The 15,032-nt window shown below is 46.6% G+C and overlaps 1 protein-coding gene across 2 annotated transcripts in view; it reads left to right on the top strand.

The window, feature by feature from the left end:
* PLA1A (phospholipase A1 member A) overlaps window positions 1-14,556 on the top strand; it is a 32,783-nt gene extending 18,227 nt beyond the window's left edge. Inside the window, exons 7-11 of one of the 2 annotated variants that reach the window (XM_059921048.1) lie at window positions 4,904-5,071; window positions 6,467-6,556; window positions 10,036-10,144; window positions 13,309-13,473; window positions 14,141-14,556. In XM_059921048.1, the coding sequence (XP_059777031.1) occupies window positions 4,904-5,071; window positions 6,467-6,556; window positions 10,036-10,144; window positions 13,309-13,473; window positions 14,141-14,225 (617 nt within the window). In that variant the 3' untranslated portion in view covers window positions 14,226-14,556. Of the gene's footprint in view, window positions 1-4,903; window positions 5,072-6,466; window positions 6,557-10,035; window positions 10,149-13,308; window positions 13,474-14,140 lie in introns of those variants that run through there. The other variant, XM_059921049.1, reaches the window with a different exon arrangement.
* The last annotated feature ends 476 nt before the right edge of the window (window positions 14,557-15,032 follow it).

Raw genomic sequence — 15,032 nt, 5'->3', positions numbered from 1 at the left:
AAACTATGTTGAATAATAGTGGTGAGAGTAGACAACCTTGTCTTGTTCCTGATCTTAGAGGAAATGGTTTCAGTTTTTCACCACTGAGAACGATGTTGGCTGTGGGCTTGTCATATATGGCCTTTATTATGTTGAGGTAAGTTCCCTCTATGCCTACTTTCTGGAGAGTTTTTATCATAAGTGGGTGTTGAATTTTGTCGAAAGCTTTTTCTGCATCTATTGAGTTTATCATAGTTTTTTATCCTTCAATTTGTTAATATACTGTATCACATTGGTTGATTTGCATATACTGAAGAATCCTTGCATTCCTGGGATAAATCCCACTTCATCATGGTGTATGATCCTTTTAATGTGCTGTTGGATTCTGTTTGCAAGTATTTTGTTGAGGATTTTTAGATCTATGTTCATCAGTGATATTGGCCTGTAGTTTTTTTTGTGTTTGACATCTTTGTCTGGTTTTGGTATAAGGGTGATGGTGGCCTTGTAGAATGAGTTGGGGAGTGTTCCTCCCTCTGCAATATTTTGGAAGAGTTTGAGAAGGATGGGTGTTAGCTCTTCTCTAAATATTTGATAGAATTCGCCTGTGAAGCCATCTGGTCCTGGGCTTTTGTTTGTTGGAAGATTTTTAATCACAGTTTCAATTTCATTACTTGTGATTGGTCTGTTCATATTTTCTGTTTCTTCCTGGTTCAGTCTCGGCAGGTTGTGCATTTCTAAGAATCTGTCCATTTCTTCCAGATTGTCCATTTTATTGGCATAAAGTTTCTTGTAGTAATCTCTCATGATCGTTTGTATTTCTGCAGTGTCAGTGGTTACTTCTCCTTTTTCATTTCTAATTCTATTGATCTGAGTCTTCTCCCTTTTTCTCTTGATGAGTCTGGCTAATGGTTTATCAATTTTGTTTATCTTCTCAAAGAACCAGCTTTTAGTTTCATTGATTTTTGCTATTGTTTCCTTCATTTCTTTTTCATTTATTTCTGATCTGATCTTTATGATTTCTTTCATTCTGCTAGCTTTGGGGTTTTTTTTTTTTGTTCTTCTTTCTCTAATTGCTTTAGGTGTAAGGTTAGGTTGTTTATTCGAGATGTTTCCTATTTCTTGATGTAGGCTTGTATTGCTATAAACTTCCCTCTTAGAACTGCTTTTGCTGCATCCCATAGGTTTTGGGTCGTTGTGTCTCCATTGTCATTTGTTTCTAGGTATTTTTTGATTTCCCCTTTGATTTCTTCAGTCATCACTTCGTTATTAAGTAGTGTATTGTGTAGTCTCCATGTGTTTGTATTTTTTACAGATCTTTTCCTGTAATTGATATCTAGTCTCATAGCGTTGTGGTCGGAAAAGATACTTGATACAATTTCAATTTTCTTAAATTTACCAAGGCTTGATTTGTGACCCAAGATATGATCTATCCTGGAGAATGTTCCATGAGCACTTGAGAAAAATGTGTATTCTGTTGTTTTTGGGTGGAATGTCCTATAAATATCAATGAAGTCCATCTTGTTTAATGTATCATTTAAAGCTTGTGTTTCCTTATTTATTTTCATTTTGGATGATCTGTCCATTGGTGAAAGTGGGGTGTTAAAGTCCCCTACTATGATTGTGTTACTGTCGATTTCCCCTTTTATGGCTGTTAGTATTTGCCTTATGTATTGAGGTGCTCCTATGTTGGGTGCATAAATATTTACAATTGTTATACCTTCCTCTTGGATCGATCCCTTGATCATTATATAGTGTCCTTCTTTGTCTCTTGTAATAGTCTTTATTTTAAAGTCTATTTTGTCTGATATGAGAATTGCTACTCCAGCTTTCTTTTGATTTCCATTTGCATGGAATATCTTTTTCCATCCCCTCACTTTCAGTCTGTATGTTTCTCTAGGTCTGAAGTGGGTCTCTTGTAGACAGCATATATATGGGTCTTGTTTTTGTATCCATTCAGCCAGCCTGTGTCTTTTGGTGGGAGCATTTAATCCATTTACATTTAAGGTAATTATCGATATGTATGTTCCTATTCCCATTTTCTTAAATGTTTTGGGTTTGTTATTGTAGGTCAGACCCTTTCTTTTTGTCTTCTTCTTCTGGGACCCCTATAATTCAAATGTTGGCACATTTAATGTTGTCCCAGAGGTCTCTGAGATTGTCCTCAATTCTTTTCATTCTTTTTTCTTTATTCGGCTCTGTGGTAGTTGTTTCCACTATTTTATCTTCCAGGTCCCTTATCCATTCTTCTGCCTCAGTTATTCTGCTATTGATTCCTTCTAGAGAATTTTAAATTTCATTTATTGTGTTGTTCATTATTGTTTGTTTGCTCTTTAGTTCTTCTTGTTCCTTGTTAAATGTTTCTTGTATTTTCTGCATTCTATTTCCAAGATTTTGGATCACCTTTACTATCATTACTCTGAATTCTTTTTTCAGGTAGACTGCCTGTTTCCTCTTCATTTGTTTGGTCTGGTGGGTTTTTACCTTGCTCCTTCATCTGTTGCATATATCTCTGTTTTCTCATTTTGTTTAACTTACTGTGTTTGGGGTCTCCTTTTTGCAGGCTGCAGGTTCATAGTTCCTGTTGTTTTTGGTGTCTATGCCCAGTGGGTGAGATTGGTCCAGTGGCTTGTGTAGGCTTCCTGGTGGAGGGGACCGGTGCCCATGTTCTGGTGGGTGGGGCTGGATCTTGTCTTTCTGGTGGGCAAGGCTGTGTACGGTGGTGTGTTTTGGGGTGTCTGTGAACTTAGTATGATTTTAAGCAGCCTCTCTGCTAATGGGTTGTGTTGTGTTCCTGTCTTGCTAGTTGTTTGGCATGGGGCATCCAGCACTGGAGCTTGCTGGATGCCCTATGCCATGCCCAGCTCCGTTGGGTGGAGCTGGGTCTTAGCATTGAGACGGAGATTTCTTGGAGAGTTCTCGCCGATTGATATTATGTGGGGCCAGGAGGTCTCTGGTGGTCCAGTGTCCTGAACTCAGCTCTCCCACCTCAGAGGCTCAGGCCTGACACCAGGCCAGAGCACCAAGACCCTGTCAGCCACACGCCTCAGAAGAAGAGGGAGAAAAAAAGAAAGAAAGAAAAAAAATAAAATAAAATAAAAATTATTTTTAAAAAGTAATAATAATAAAAACAAGAGAGCAACCAAACCAATAAACAAATCCACCAATGATAACAAGTGCTAAAATCTATACTAAGATAAACATAAAAATCAGAAACAAATCAGTTACAGACAGCAAACCCCAAGTTTACCATTGCTCCCAAAGTCCACCACCTCAATTTTGTGTTGATTTGTTGTCTATTCAGGTATTCCACAGATGTAGGGAACCTCAAGTTGATTGTGGGGATTTAATCTTCTGCTGCTGAGGCTGCACAGAGAAATTTCCCTTTCTGTTTGCACAGCTCCTGGGGTTCAGCTTTGGTTTTGGCCCTGCCTCTGCGTGTAGGTTGCCCTCAGGCATCTGTTCCCGGCCCAGACAGAAGGGGGTTAAAGCAGCGGCTGATTAGGGGGCTCTGGCTGTCTCATGCTGGGGGGAGGGAGGGGTACAGTAGTTATAATTGGAACGCAGGGTGAGCCTGTAGCAGCAGAGGCCAGTGTGACATTGCAACAGCCTGAGGCGCACCATGTGTTCTCCTGGGGAACTTGTCCCTGGATCACGGGACCCTGGCAGTGGTGGCTGCACAGGTTCCCAGGAGGGGAGGTGTGGAGAGTGACCTGTGCTCGCACACAGGCTTCTTGGTGGCTGCAGCAGCAGCCTTAGTGTTTCATGCCCGTCTCTGGGGTCTGCGCTGATAGCCGCGGCTTGTGCCTGTCTCTGGAGCTCGTTTAGGCGGTGCTCTGCATCCCCTCTCCTCGTGCACCCGAAACAATGGTCTCTTGCCTCTTAGGCAGTTTCAGACTTCCTCCCGGACTCCCTCCCTGCTAGCTGTGGCGCACTAGCCCCCTTCAGGCTGTGTTCTCGCAGCCAACCCCAGTCCTCTCCTTGGGATCCGACCTCCGAAGCCCGAGCCTCAGCTCCCAGCCCCCGCCCGCCCCGGCGGGTGAGCAGACAAGCCTCTCGGGCTCGTGAGTGCTGGTCGGCACCGATCCTCCGTGCGGGAATCTCTCCGCTTTGCCCTCCACACCCCTGTTGCTGCGCTCTCCTCTGTGGTTCCGAAGCTCCCCCGCTCCGCCACCCGCCGTCTCCTCCAGTGAAGGGGTTTCCTAGTATGTGGAAACCTTTCCTCCTTTACAGCTCCCTTCCCGAGGGGCAGATCCCATCCCTATTCTTTTGTCTCTGTTTTTTCTTTTTTCTTTTGCCCTACCCAGGTACGTGGGGATTTTCTTGCCTTTTGGGAAGTCTGAGGTCTTCTGCCAGCGTTCAGTAGGTGTTCTACAGGAGCTGTTCCACATGTAGATGTATTTTTGATGTATTTGTGGGGAGGGAGTTGATCTCCGTGTCTTACTGTGCCATCTTGAAGGTCTAACGCATTGGCTTTCGTGGATGGACTGTGAACTGTGGGGGACTCCCCTGATTGTCTTGTTGCTGGGTTGGGTATAATGAGGTTGTAAAAAATCGGTTGTGTGGGTGATGCTGAAGAAGGTAAAAATGTACAGACAGATATCCGTTTTGAGAGGGAGGGTCAGGATCACCAGCTCTCTGTATGCTCCCATTTTCTGAAAGAGAGTTTTTATGATCGTGGAAGAATGGGTGTGTATGTAAACAATTTTCTTGGTAAATTAACTAAGTTATCCAGGAAAATTAAAAAGAAAAGTGAGAGTGTAGTAACCATGTTCATTAATATTTTTAAAATGTGGCTCGGGGGACATCCCATGTATTTATAGCCTGTTGGAGTATAAAATTCAATAGAATTACAGTAAGTAGCATGGAGGGAGTTTCCATTTGTCTTGAACTGAAACCTTCGTTGTGTTCTTTTTGCCCTGTTCAGGCTACAGTTATCTGATCTGTGATCACATGAGGGCTGTGCACCTCTACATCAGCGCCCTGGAGAATTCCTGTCCATTGATGGCCTTTCCTTGTACCAGCTACAAGGTCTTCCTTGCTGGACACTGTCTGGATTGTTTCAACCCTTTTCTGCTTTCCTGTCCAAGGATCGGTAAATGCTACCCCTTTGGCTTCCTTTGACAGTTTGGGGAAAGTTCAAGTCTTGTCACCTCTTTAAGTCCTGATCTCCTATGGTCAAGAGGTCTATCCGAGTGGGGTAAAGAAAACTTAAGCAATGAGTCGTTCAGCCTGTCCTCACCTGGAAGGTGGTGTTTAGCTCTCTGCGTCCCACCCCTCACCCTCTATACTGCTACCTGATGCCATACTGGCTCTGCACACAACCCTCACACACACACACACACAGGCACTGGCATGTAAGTCCAGCCTCAGGATGCTCTCCAGAAGCACTGGTATAGTCCAGATTGCCTGTACCCACTCTCGGACCCGCTGCTCACCGTAGGTCTTCCTCGCTAGGCCAGCCATTCTCCAAATCCTGATAGGCTGTAAGTCAAAGTGTTTTGGGGGAATCCCCGAGGCTGGCACACTGTGCCCACCTTAGAGGTGTGAGACCACATGCCAGCTGGAGGGGTTCCTAACTGCCGAGTGGCCTGGGCACACTCCTGGATGATCCAGGCCAGTCTGGAGAGAAGGGCTCAGGAAGGCTGAGGCTCCAGCCTCAACTCACCCTGTGCAGATCATGGCTGTGAATATCCTGGGGTCATCCAGTGTGGAGGGCTCCAGGAAAACGCCTGGGTAGTGTAAATGGGTCCTCCCCCTCCCTCACTCTCCCACTTCCCACTCCTGGCTGCCACTCAGAACCGCAGCAGCCTGCCATTGCTTATAGAAATGAAATGAATATCAGCTTGACAAAATGTTAAAGTAGGGGTGGTTTCCCATAATAAAGCAAATCAACATTACTTCCTACTCATCGGGCATATGTCACTGTTTCCCACAGATGTGATGGACCAGACGGTTTAACTTCACACTGCCCTGCCTCGTCTCTCGCTAGACTTTCCCTTTTTTCCAAACACCGCAGGGATTGTAACTACTCATACTGCCAAGAGTACTTCATGTTTCCTCACCCTGTGTCCCTTTGCCCAGACTGTACTTTCTGCCTGGAATGCCCTTCTCTGACTTGTCAACCACTATTCTTCAGCGCAAACACCTCCCTGTGCCCCAGTGCGCAGGATACAAATGCCATTAAAATAACTGTCATATAGATTGTTTTGCAAGTTGAAAACATCATTTCAAATTTCTTATAAATACTTCCTGGGAATGGGTCAGGTAATCTGCAGAATGTATTTTTTGTCTACCTATATGTTTATTCCCATCTGGATGGGGTTGCTTGTATCCCAGGACTCACTGCAGGGCATGGCACATCATGAGTATACGGTGCAGTTGTCTGTGGAATAAATGGGTACATGAATTAATCGATACATGGCTGGGTGCTGTGGAGCCCTGAAATGACCTCCTCAGGGCTCTGCTGTCTTTGCTTCTTTATCTCCAGGGTTGGTGGAACAAGGTGGTGTTAAGATAGAGCCGCTTCCCAAGGAAGTGAGTGTCTACCTCCTGACCACTTCCACAGCTCCATATTGTGGTGAGTGCGGGCAAATGAGCTGCTCAGCTCAGCCAGTGTGCTGCCCAGCTGAGTCCAGGGCTCCGTCTTGGGCTGTGTCCAGCCCAGCATGGTAGCTGAAGTGGGAGGTGAAGAACTGGGGCAAAAATGCCATGGGAAGGGAGAGGTGGGGGACAGCAGCAACTGGTCTTAGATGGAACCAAAACTTTTCAGAGCTAGCCCAAACCACTGCTCTATGGATGAGAACCTGGGGGCGTCTTACCTTACTATCGGTACACTGGTTCTCATTCCTCCCTACCCCAACATGGAAACCTGCCTTCCAGTGTAGGTTCTCTCTGGAGTGGTATTTGGGAGTACCTTTTGGATTTCTCCTTCCTTCATACATTTCCCCCTCCTTATTGCCCATCCTATGTGTCTCCCACTCTGGCAGCCCTCCTAGGTCAGGATCCGTGAGGAATACTGAACCTTCATATACATATTCCAGCTGTTTACTATGGCTCCTAACCACTGCATTTCATTGAAGCTAAGATGCCAGCGATTGTGAGAGATGTTTAATGTGAGAGAAAAGGGTGTCTTAGAATCTATGACATACATTACAGGCTGAACCATCCTCCTTCCCTATGCTATTTTCATCTTAACTAGGTTGACTATACTTCCTGATTTTGTTATCCTGGGGTCCTGTTATCCTGGTTTATTGTGTGTTCAGAATAGAAGTACGCTGGTTTGGATGGGACATTATATGACCACCCTAATTCTAAATGATTTTCTGATCAGCTGGTGTCTGGTTGGTTGGTGGAGGGATCTTTGTGGCTATACCTTCCTGGTACTAGAGGGCCTGGTGAAGTGTGAGACAGAGCCCGGAGCTCAGGCTCTGTGGTCACTCAGACCTGGATTTGAATCTCGGCTTCTCCGTTTACCAGCTGTGTCATCAGGAGCAAGTTTTTTTAACCTTTCTGAACCTCTATATACTTATGTGGAAAATGGGAAAAATAACAGTACCTATTTCAAAGAATCAATTGTGAGGATAAAATAAAATACCTAGTACACAGACAATCACCAGCACAGTGCTTGGAACTCAGTAAGTAATAATTCCCTTCCCTCTGTCAATGGGAGAATTTGGGAGACGAGATGGGGGTGTTTCTAACTTCATGCCAGAGAGAATACGTGGTTACTTCTTAGGAATAAAGTGGGTTACAAGAGTCATCGGTGGGCTTTCCACATGTATCAGCTCATCTGAGAACCCAGCCCCGAGCGGTGATGTGCCCAAGGCTACATGGGTGGGTGAAGAAGTCAGCATTCAACTCCAGGTCTTCTGACTCCAAAATCTTTACCTTTTCCAGGTCATCATCTGCCTCCATACTTGTGTCTCTGCCCCCTCTTCCAAGAACCCGCTCTTTTCAGCTGTATTTCTCAGTTACTCTTGGGTCTTGCCGCCCCTCAGAGGCCAGCCTGAGGGAGGACCTTGTCCGGGTCGGAGGCAGGGCTGCTGGGACCAGACACCCTGTTTCTACTTCCAGCTCCAGGGCAGCTTCACGGCGGCTCCTCTCTGTACGCACAGCCAGGGAGCCCGAGGAACACCTGGAAGTTAAAGGCACTTTTAGGTCCCTGCTAAGCGTGATTCACCAAGCCATACATTTTCTGACTGTTGCATTTTTGTTGTGAGACTCCCTCCCCATTCCCCCAGAAGGATGGCTGTGTCTGTTTAAAAACCTCAGCGGGCCTGCCTCCTCTGAGTCTTCCCTCTCCTGGGGGTGGGGGGTACGGGGCGCCCACCTGGCAGCCCACCTGGCAGCTCCCGCTCTTACCCACTCCCAAGCCATCATGGCACTGAGCTCCCATTGCCCAGCACTCTTGGCCTGCAGTCACCCTTGGCCTCTGCCAGGCAGGCATCAGAATGGACAGAGAATCTTCTCCAAAAAATTCATTTTTCTAACAATATTACTTTTCTCTTGTAGAGCAATGTTTCACCCGAAATGTTTTCTCCGCATCACCTCATTTAACCCTCATCATGTTCTGTGAGGTGATGTTGGGAGTTATTGATTATAGATGAAGGAACTGAGGCACAGAGAGGTTCAGTGACTTAGGCAAGGCAATACAACTAGTAAGCAGCAGGCCTGGCCTTGGACCCAGTTCCCCTGGCAAACCATCCAGGGCTCATGTGCTGTTTCCCATGTCATGTTCCCAAGCAGGTTGGATTTCACTAGCAGCTCCCACCCACCCAACGTTAGCAGACCTGGTCCTCCTAGGGCTTTCAGGGTAATCAGAGAAGAGAGAAGCAGAACCTCAGGAAACTTTCTTAATCAGTGATACATGCTGATAAAGGAAGAAGCGATATAATATATCAAACTCAGCCCAGAGAATTAAATTCCTAAAGCTATGTAATTTAGCCTTTTTTCCACACTGCAAATATCCACTCCAGTTCAGCCCTTGCCCATCAACATAACAATCTGCATCCATAATAAACAACTGAGAAAGAGAGACAGAAGGGACATGGCATCTAATATTCCGCTCTGTGGAGGGGGGAGCGTGTAGCCCTCTCTTGTCTTCTTCTGGGTTCCTGGCAGTGAGTCCTGTTACTAACCTCATGAGCCCCGATGGACCACATCACTCCTCCAACTTAGACTGACTCTCCTTAAATTCACTTAGTCCCTCCTCCCAATATTCACCCATAAAACATGACAAATGAAAAAGTACAGGTAGGGCAGAGCTCTAGCTATGTCCCAACCACCAAAGGAGTCTGTGAAAATGTTCGGAGACCGAAGTCACTGCATGGTGCCACCAGATGGGCTTACCCCTAAATGAGGAAAGGATGGGGTGCTGGGGAAGCTGTAATCCTTCTTAACCTCTCTTGTCAAAGGGACAGCAGGTCTTGGGATATCACCGTGAACCAGGCTGTTCAGCCAGTCTGTGTCGACAATACCAGCTTTGAGAGCCTCAGTGTCTGTGCTGCCCAAGTGGGTGGAGATGCCACACAGGCACCCAGCCACCACAGGAAGGGCAGTAGTCACCTCCTGCACACGTGGTGGGTTCCCCGACACAGGGTGTATGCTAAGGGGGGGGAGGGGCATTGCTCTATTTTATGAGTTAATTGTTTAGTATAAGATAGACCCTTTTTGGTTCTTTCAAAATCACACCATCAGGATAATGTCACTTGTTGGTAACAAAGAGTGACACAGTGCCAGAGTGGCACATTCTAGGATTAAAAGTAATAATAAAAACTATCATGTATTGAATGATTCCTAGGCACAGGCACTGTCTAAGGACTTTATATGCATTAACTCATTTAATTCTCATTCAGACCTGTGGGGTATGTAATTTTATGATCCCAATTTACACTAGAGGAAGCTGAGAACCTGCGACAACAGGTAATCTGCTCCAGGTCACACAGCTGCTAAGAGCTAGAGCGAGATGTCCTAACTGCCCTGCTGCTCTCTGGGACATTTTGTGCATTGCACCCACTGATCTCTGGCCCAGCTGTCTGCTCTGCTTTGGTTTCCTAGTGCACCACAGCCTCGTGGAGTTTTACTTGCAGGAGCCGAGAAACAAGGACACCTGCATCACGGTCACCTTCCTTAGCAGCAGCGTCACCTCCTCGGTCAAGATCACCATGTACGTAAGTGTCCCACATGGCTGGCTTCTCTCCTTCCATTTACATACATGCACATATAGCCCAGGACAGGCACTGTGTGATCACTGAGGGGTGGGTGGAGCCAGCTGAGCTGGGGATGGGGGTGAGGGTGGCACCTACCACAGATGGACCCACAGACACATGCTGGGCAACTGTTCCAGGTTCAGGATCAGTACTGGGTCCAAGTATAGTGTATTCAGACAATAGCAGACAAGCAGGCAGACAGCAGTAATGGAATGTCCCAACAGGTGGTGAGAATTTGGGGACTGGGTCCCTGATAGGAAACAGCGTCAGGAATCCAGGCAGGGGGCATTAGGGATGTCAGCAAGTAGGAAGGCCTCAGTCATTGGCCCAGGGAGGGCTGGCCAGAGCCTGGGAAGCACCTACTCCTGGGCGGAGGGGTGCGAGGAGAGGGGAGCAGTGCTAGATGGGTTTCTAGAACAGACTCTCAGGCAGAGGGTCAGTTAGCAAATGAGTGCAAGGTGAGGGCCAGCCGGGTTGATGCTGAGTGGTGCCAATCCCTGGAACTGGGGCTGATTTCCTTCCTTTGTTGGGTCACACTTGGGCCTCGCAGCTGGTGGGGCCAGGCTTGAGGTAAGCAGGCAGAGAGCCTCAAGTGCAGGGAGTCGCAAGCCTGGCAGAGGACAGGAACTCAGCAGCAGTGGTGCATGTTTCTTAAAAAAGTCATTGGTTAGTTACTCACAAGCCAGCAGGAGACAGACTAATCAGATAAATCACTGTCTCAGTCAGGGCTCAGTCTGGAAACCAGAGCCCAAGCCAGGCACTCCAATAGAAGGAAATTAACACAAAGAGCTAATTACAAATGTGCTGGGAGAACTGAAAACCCAAAAGGAGGGTGGGGAGGCAATGCAGAGATCAGCAACAGGAGTCACTCCACCCCAGAGCCCGAGGGACAAAGCCAGGTGGTGTTGGTAGAACAAGGAATGGGATGGGGGGTGGAGGGTGGGAATGATTGGCAGGAGTTGGAAGCAGGGAGGAAACGCAGCTGCTCCGAATCACTGCCTGAAGCAGTCTCCCCCCTGTGCCGGGGAGCCTGAGAAACGTGGTTTGCAGGGGGATGGATGGAGCACAAACAGGGACGTGACCAGTGCCCATACACAGAAGTGCACAATTGTCAGCAGTGGCAGGGGCTACGAGAACAAATAAGATAGAGCCTGACCAAGTGTGAAGAAACAGTGTTTGCGTTGAGATCTGAAGGATTTGGAGGATCCTTCCCCCCAGACCAGGGGTTAGTGAGATACGACACGGGGAGCAGACAGCAGTGGGACCAGGCATGGGGAGAGGAGGTTGGAGGGGCAAGCCAGGGTCAGACCATGCCATGCCTGGAAGGACAGGGTAGGGATTTGGGGTTTTATCCTGAGAGCAGTTTGGAGAGCTGCTGGGAATTTTAAGCAGGAGAGTGACGGGATCAGATTTGGGTTTGGAAACATTTCTCAGGCTGCAGTGATGGACATTAACGGTGCTGTCAGGGAAAGACAAGTTTCTGCTGGGAGGAGCTCACGTCTGGGCTCCCAAACACTCTGCCACCAGGCAGGGTTCCAACTCACCCAGGCCGCACAGCACAGGACAGCAGCCAGTCAGGACACCCACACAGATCTTGGGGTGGCCACGTGAGCCTTGCAGATTATAGCTGAGTAATTTTCATTAGATCAGTTCAAGGTCACGTTACTTCTGCAAGGGTGTTTTTATCACCTTTCCAGCCTACTGGTAGATGAGCCGACACTGGCAGGAATCATGACAATGACACACGACTCTGGCTGCTTGTTAGAACCACCTGGAGAGCTTTAAAGAATACTGACAGCAAGCCCCACCCCAGACCAGTAGCAGTAGAATCTCCAGGTATGGCTTCAACCACTACACTGTTAGAAGCTCCCTGAGTGATCGGAATGGACATCCACAGATTCCTTCTTCTTTCTCCCCAAAGAGATTTGCGTTACTGTTTTGAAGAAGGCTATCAGAACATGATTATCTTCAATTCCTTGGTTCTTGTTTCCTCTTGCAGAACAGAAATTGAAAAGAAGGGAGGGGGTTTATGTGTGGTCTTTCCCCTACTTTCTATAACTTTGTGAAACCCCAAGATTTCCTTCCAATTAGAAAATTTACCCAGGCCAAGTCCCCAGGCCACTCACTCACAGTGTCCTTTGTAGCCCTTCTAGTTTGCAAGCTCTCCATCCAAGCAGACTCTTAAAGTGAATAATCTTCTTATTTTTTCCTCTGAAATACTTCAAAACACTTTTGAAATCTAAAAAAAAAAAGAAGAAGAAAGAAAGAAAGAGAGAGAGAAACTAAGAAAATGGAACAGCTTTTAAACAAAGTTTTACCGAATCATCCTCAAAAGGACAAAACAAACTATATGACTAATCCTGGGTTAGAAAGTACACAAAGAAGACATTTCATCAGTGTGAAGAGGCCAGAAAGGAAAGGGAAACCATGCTCAGTTTAGACAACACCCGGTGCCACAGCGGAGGGGAAAGCAGTGCCCTCCGGGCTCTCCCTCTTTCTCACAATGCCTCTTTCTGAGCCCAGAGGGGACTGGAACAGGCCAGAGCAGGGCACAGGGGAGGGGGGGCTGGGGCTTAGACCTAGGGCTGTGTGACTCCAAAGCCACAGCTGGGAGGAGACCACACCTGGACTCCACCGCAGCTCTGTCTGGCTTCGAGGCCTGTTGTGTGTTTGTTCACTTGTTTCCATCTACACTTTCACACTCAGTCTAAAATAGAGTAGTCCTCACACAAAATTCTTGGAACTGAACATCCTAGAAGAGGCCTCTACTTCCAGGTAGATGGACCTGAGACTGAAGATATTCACTAATCAGAATTCAGATCTTCACTAACCTGAATTCAGATCTTCACTAACTCGGACCCTTTTCCAGATGTGAAAATCCAAGGGCTACTATTTTGCTGCAGGGTCCACTTATTTATTTTCAAAAAGCAACACCTATTTTCTGCATCACATTCAAAGCTGTGAGGGTGTGGGCCGAGGGGCTGGTAAGGGTGATGCAGAGGACCGTGGAGCCCACCTTCCAGGAACTAACGGACCGGGCTACCCGCAGAGCCCCTAGGAGCCAAGGGGAGGCAAAGGCCAAACATGTGCGGCAGTAAGTTACTTTGCCTTTCCCTTACAGACCTAGACAGCAACGCCACGGGAAAGGAATCATAGCTCACCCCAGCCCTCAGTGCCAGATAAACCAGGTGAAACTCAAGTTTCAGCCTTCCCACCGAGTTTGGAAAAAAGACCGGACTGTCATTATCGGGAAGTTCTGCACTGCTCCTTTGCCCATCAATGACAAGTAAGCCCCGTATCCACCCCGCCCCAGACACACCCACAAGGACCAATCCTGACCTTAGATGTGGCACTTGCTGAGGTGCAATCTCATCACGGGTATGAGCTTCCTTGATGCGGAGGTGACAAAGACCCAGGGTGACCTCCTGCAGGGCCATCTTGGGTTGGGACGCTAAGAAGACAAAGAGGTTGGACTTAAATTCCCCATCCCCACCTTAATATAAGAAACTCCATTTTAACTGAAATATATATATTAAATATGTATAGATAATTATAACATACAATATATATAAAATATATATTTATATATATATATATGTTTTATTACCTGCTATACTTAGTTTCTCTGTAAGATTTTATTGGAACAAACATTGCTCATTGCATATTTCCTCTTCTTTGGCCTCCACTGGTCACAGTCGTGGGTGTGGATCCAGAATCCCTGTCCCCTTTACCCTGCCTCTAGCAGGCATTTAGAGTATTAGTCTTACAACACCTGGCCCTCAGAGGACAGGAGTGGGCTCGTAGTAATCCAAGAGTAATCATCCCATAGACGATTGTAGAATTCTTTCACCTGACATCACGGAAACACAGGCGCATGCAACTCTGAGCCCTCTCTCCCGACCAACCAGGAACCTGCCCTGAGGACACACCCTCTTGTTGCTCTTCTCTTGCAGTAAAAAGACGGTCTGCTTACCTGAGCCAGTGAACTTACAAGCAAGTGAGACTGTTTCTCATGACCTGAAAATAACCTGTATATAGTTAATATAAGGGCAGGATACATCTCCCTGGATTGGGGGTGGCGGTTCAGCTTATTCTAAGTCATTACTACTAAGAAAGAACGCAGAAGTCTTCGTTATTTTCCCCATAATTAGCCACCTTAGAGAGGAGAGAGAGCTCATTTTACAGAGCTTTATCTCCATTGTGAATTTAAAGAAGCTTACAAAGATACCATTTCAACTTTCCTATTCATACTTAACTGCAATTGCCCCATATCCTTGGACATCTGTACCTAGGATTCAATAGAAACATATACAGGAAAAAGGCTCTTTTTTTTTTTCTTTTTCAAATAAAACTCCATGGAATATCTGAATCGTTTAATTGTTTTATTGGTATGGAATTCTGTTGTGTACAAAAAATGTGATTTATGGTCTGTGGGATTGGAGAAAACAGTAGATGCTGAATTCTCTATATTAAAATAGCAATTGTGAGACTTTCCTGGTGGCCCAGTGGTTAAGAATCTGCCTTCCAATGCAGGGGATGCGGGTTCGATCCCTGGTCAGGGAACTAAGATCCCACATGCCACAGGGCAACTAAGCCCGCGTGCCGCAACTAAGAGCCAAGGCAGCCAAATAAATAAATGTTTTTTAAAAATAACAGTTGGAAAGAAGTGCTTCGTGTAAGAGAGGGGGTGGAGGGTGGGGAGGAAGATGGTGCCACTCACCATCCCTTACCATTGCCTTCTCTGGGTATCTGGAAGGTTTGGGGGATCAGAGAGATCTTTTGGGAATATAGGTGGATTTTCTTTGGGTCAGTGTTTCCCAGACTTTGATGTTTATAAATAACCTT

This window comes from Balaenoptera ricei, chromosome 4 (genome assembly GCF_028023285.1).
Source record: "Balaenoptera ricei isolate mBalRic1 chromosome 4, mBalRic1.hap2, whole genome shotgun sequence".
NCBI lineage: Eukaryota > Metazoa > Chordata > Mammalia > Artiodactyla > Balaenopteridae > Balaenoptera > Balaenoptera ricei.
This window is presented reverse-complemented; position numbering and strand designations above follow the sequence as displayed.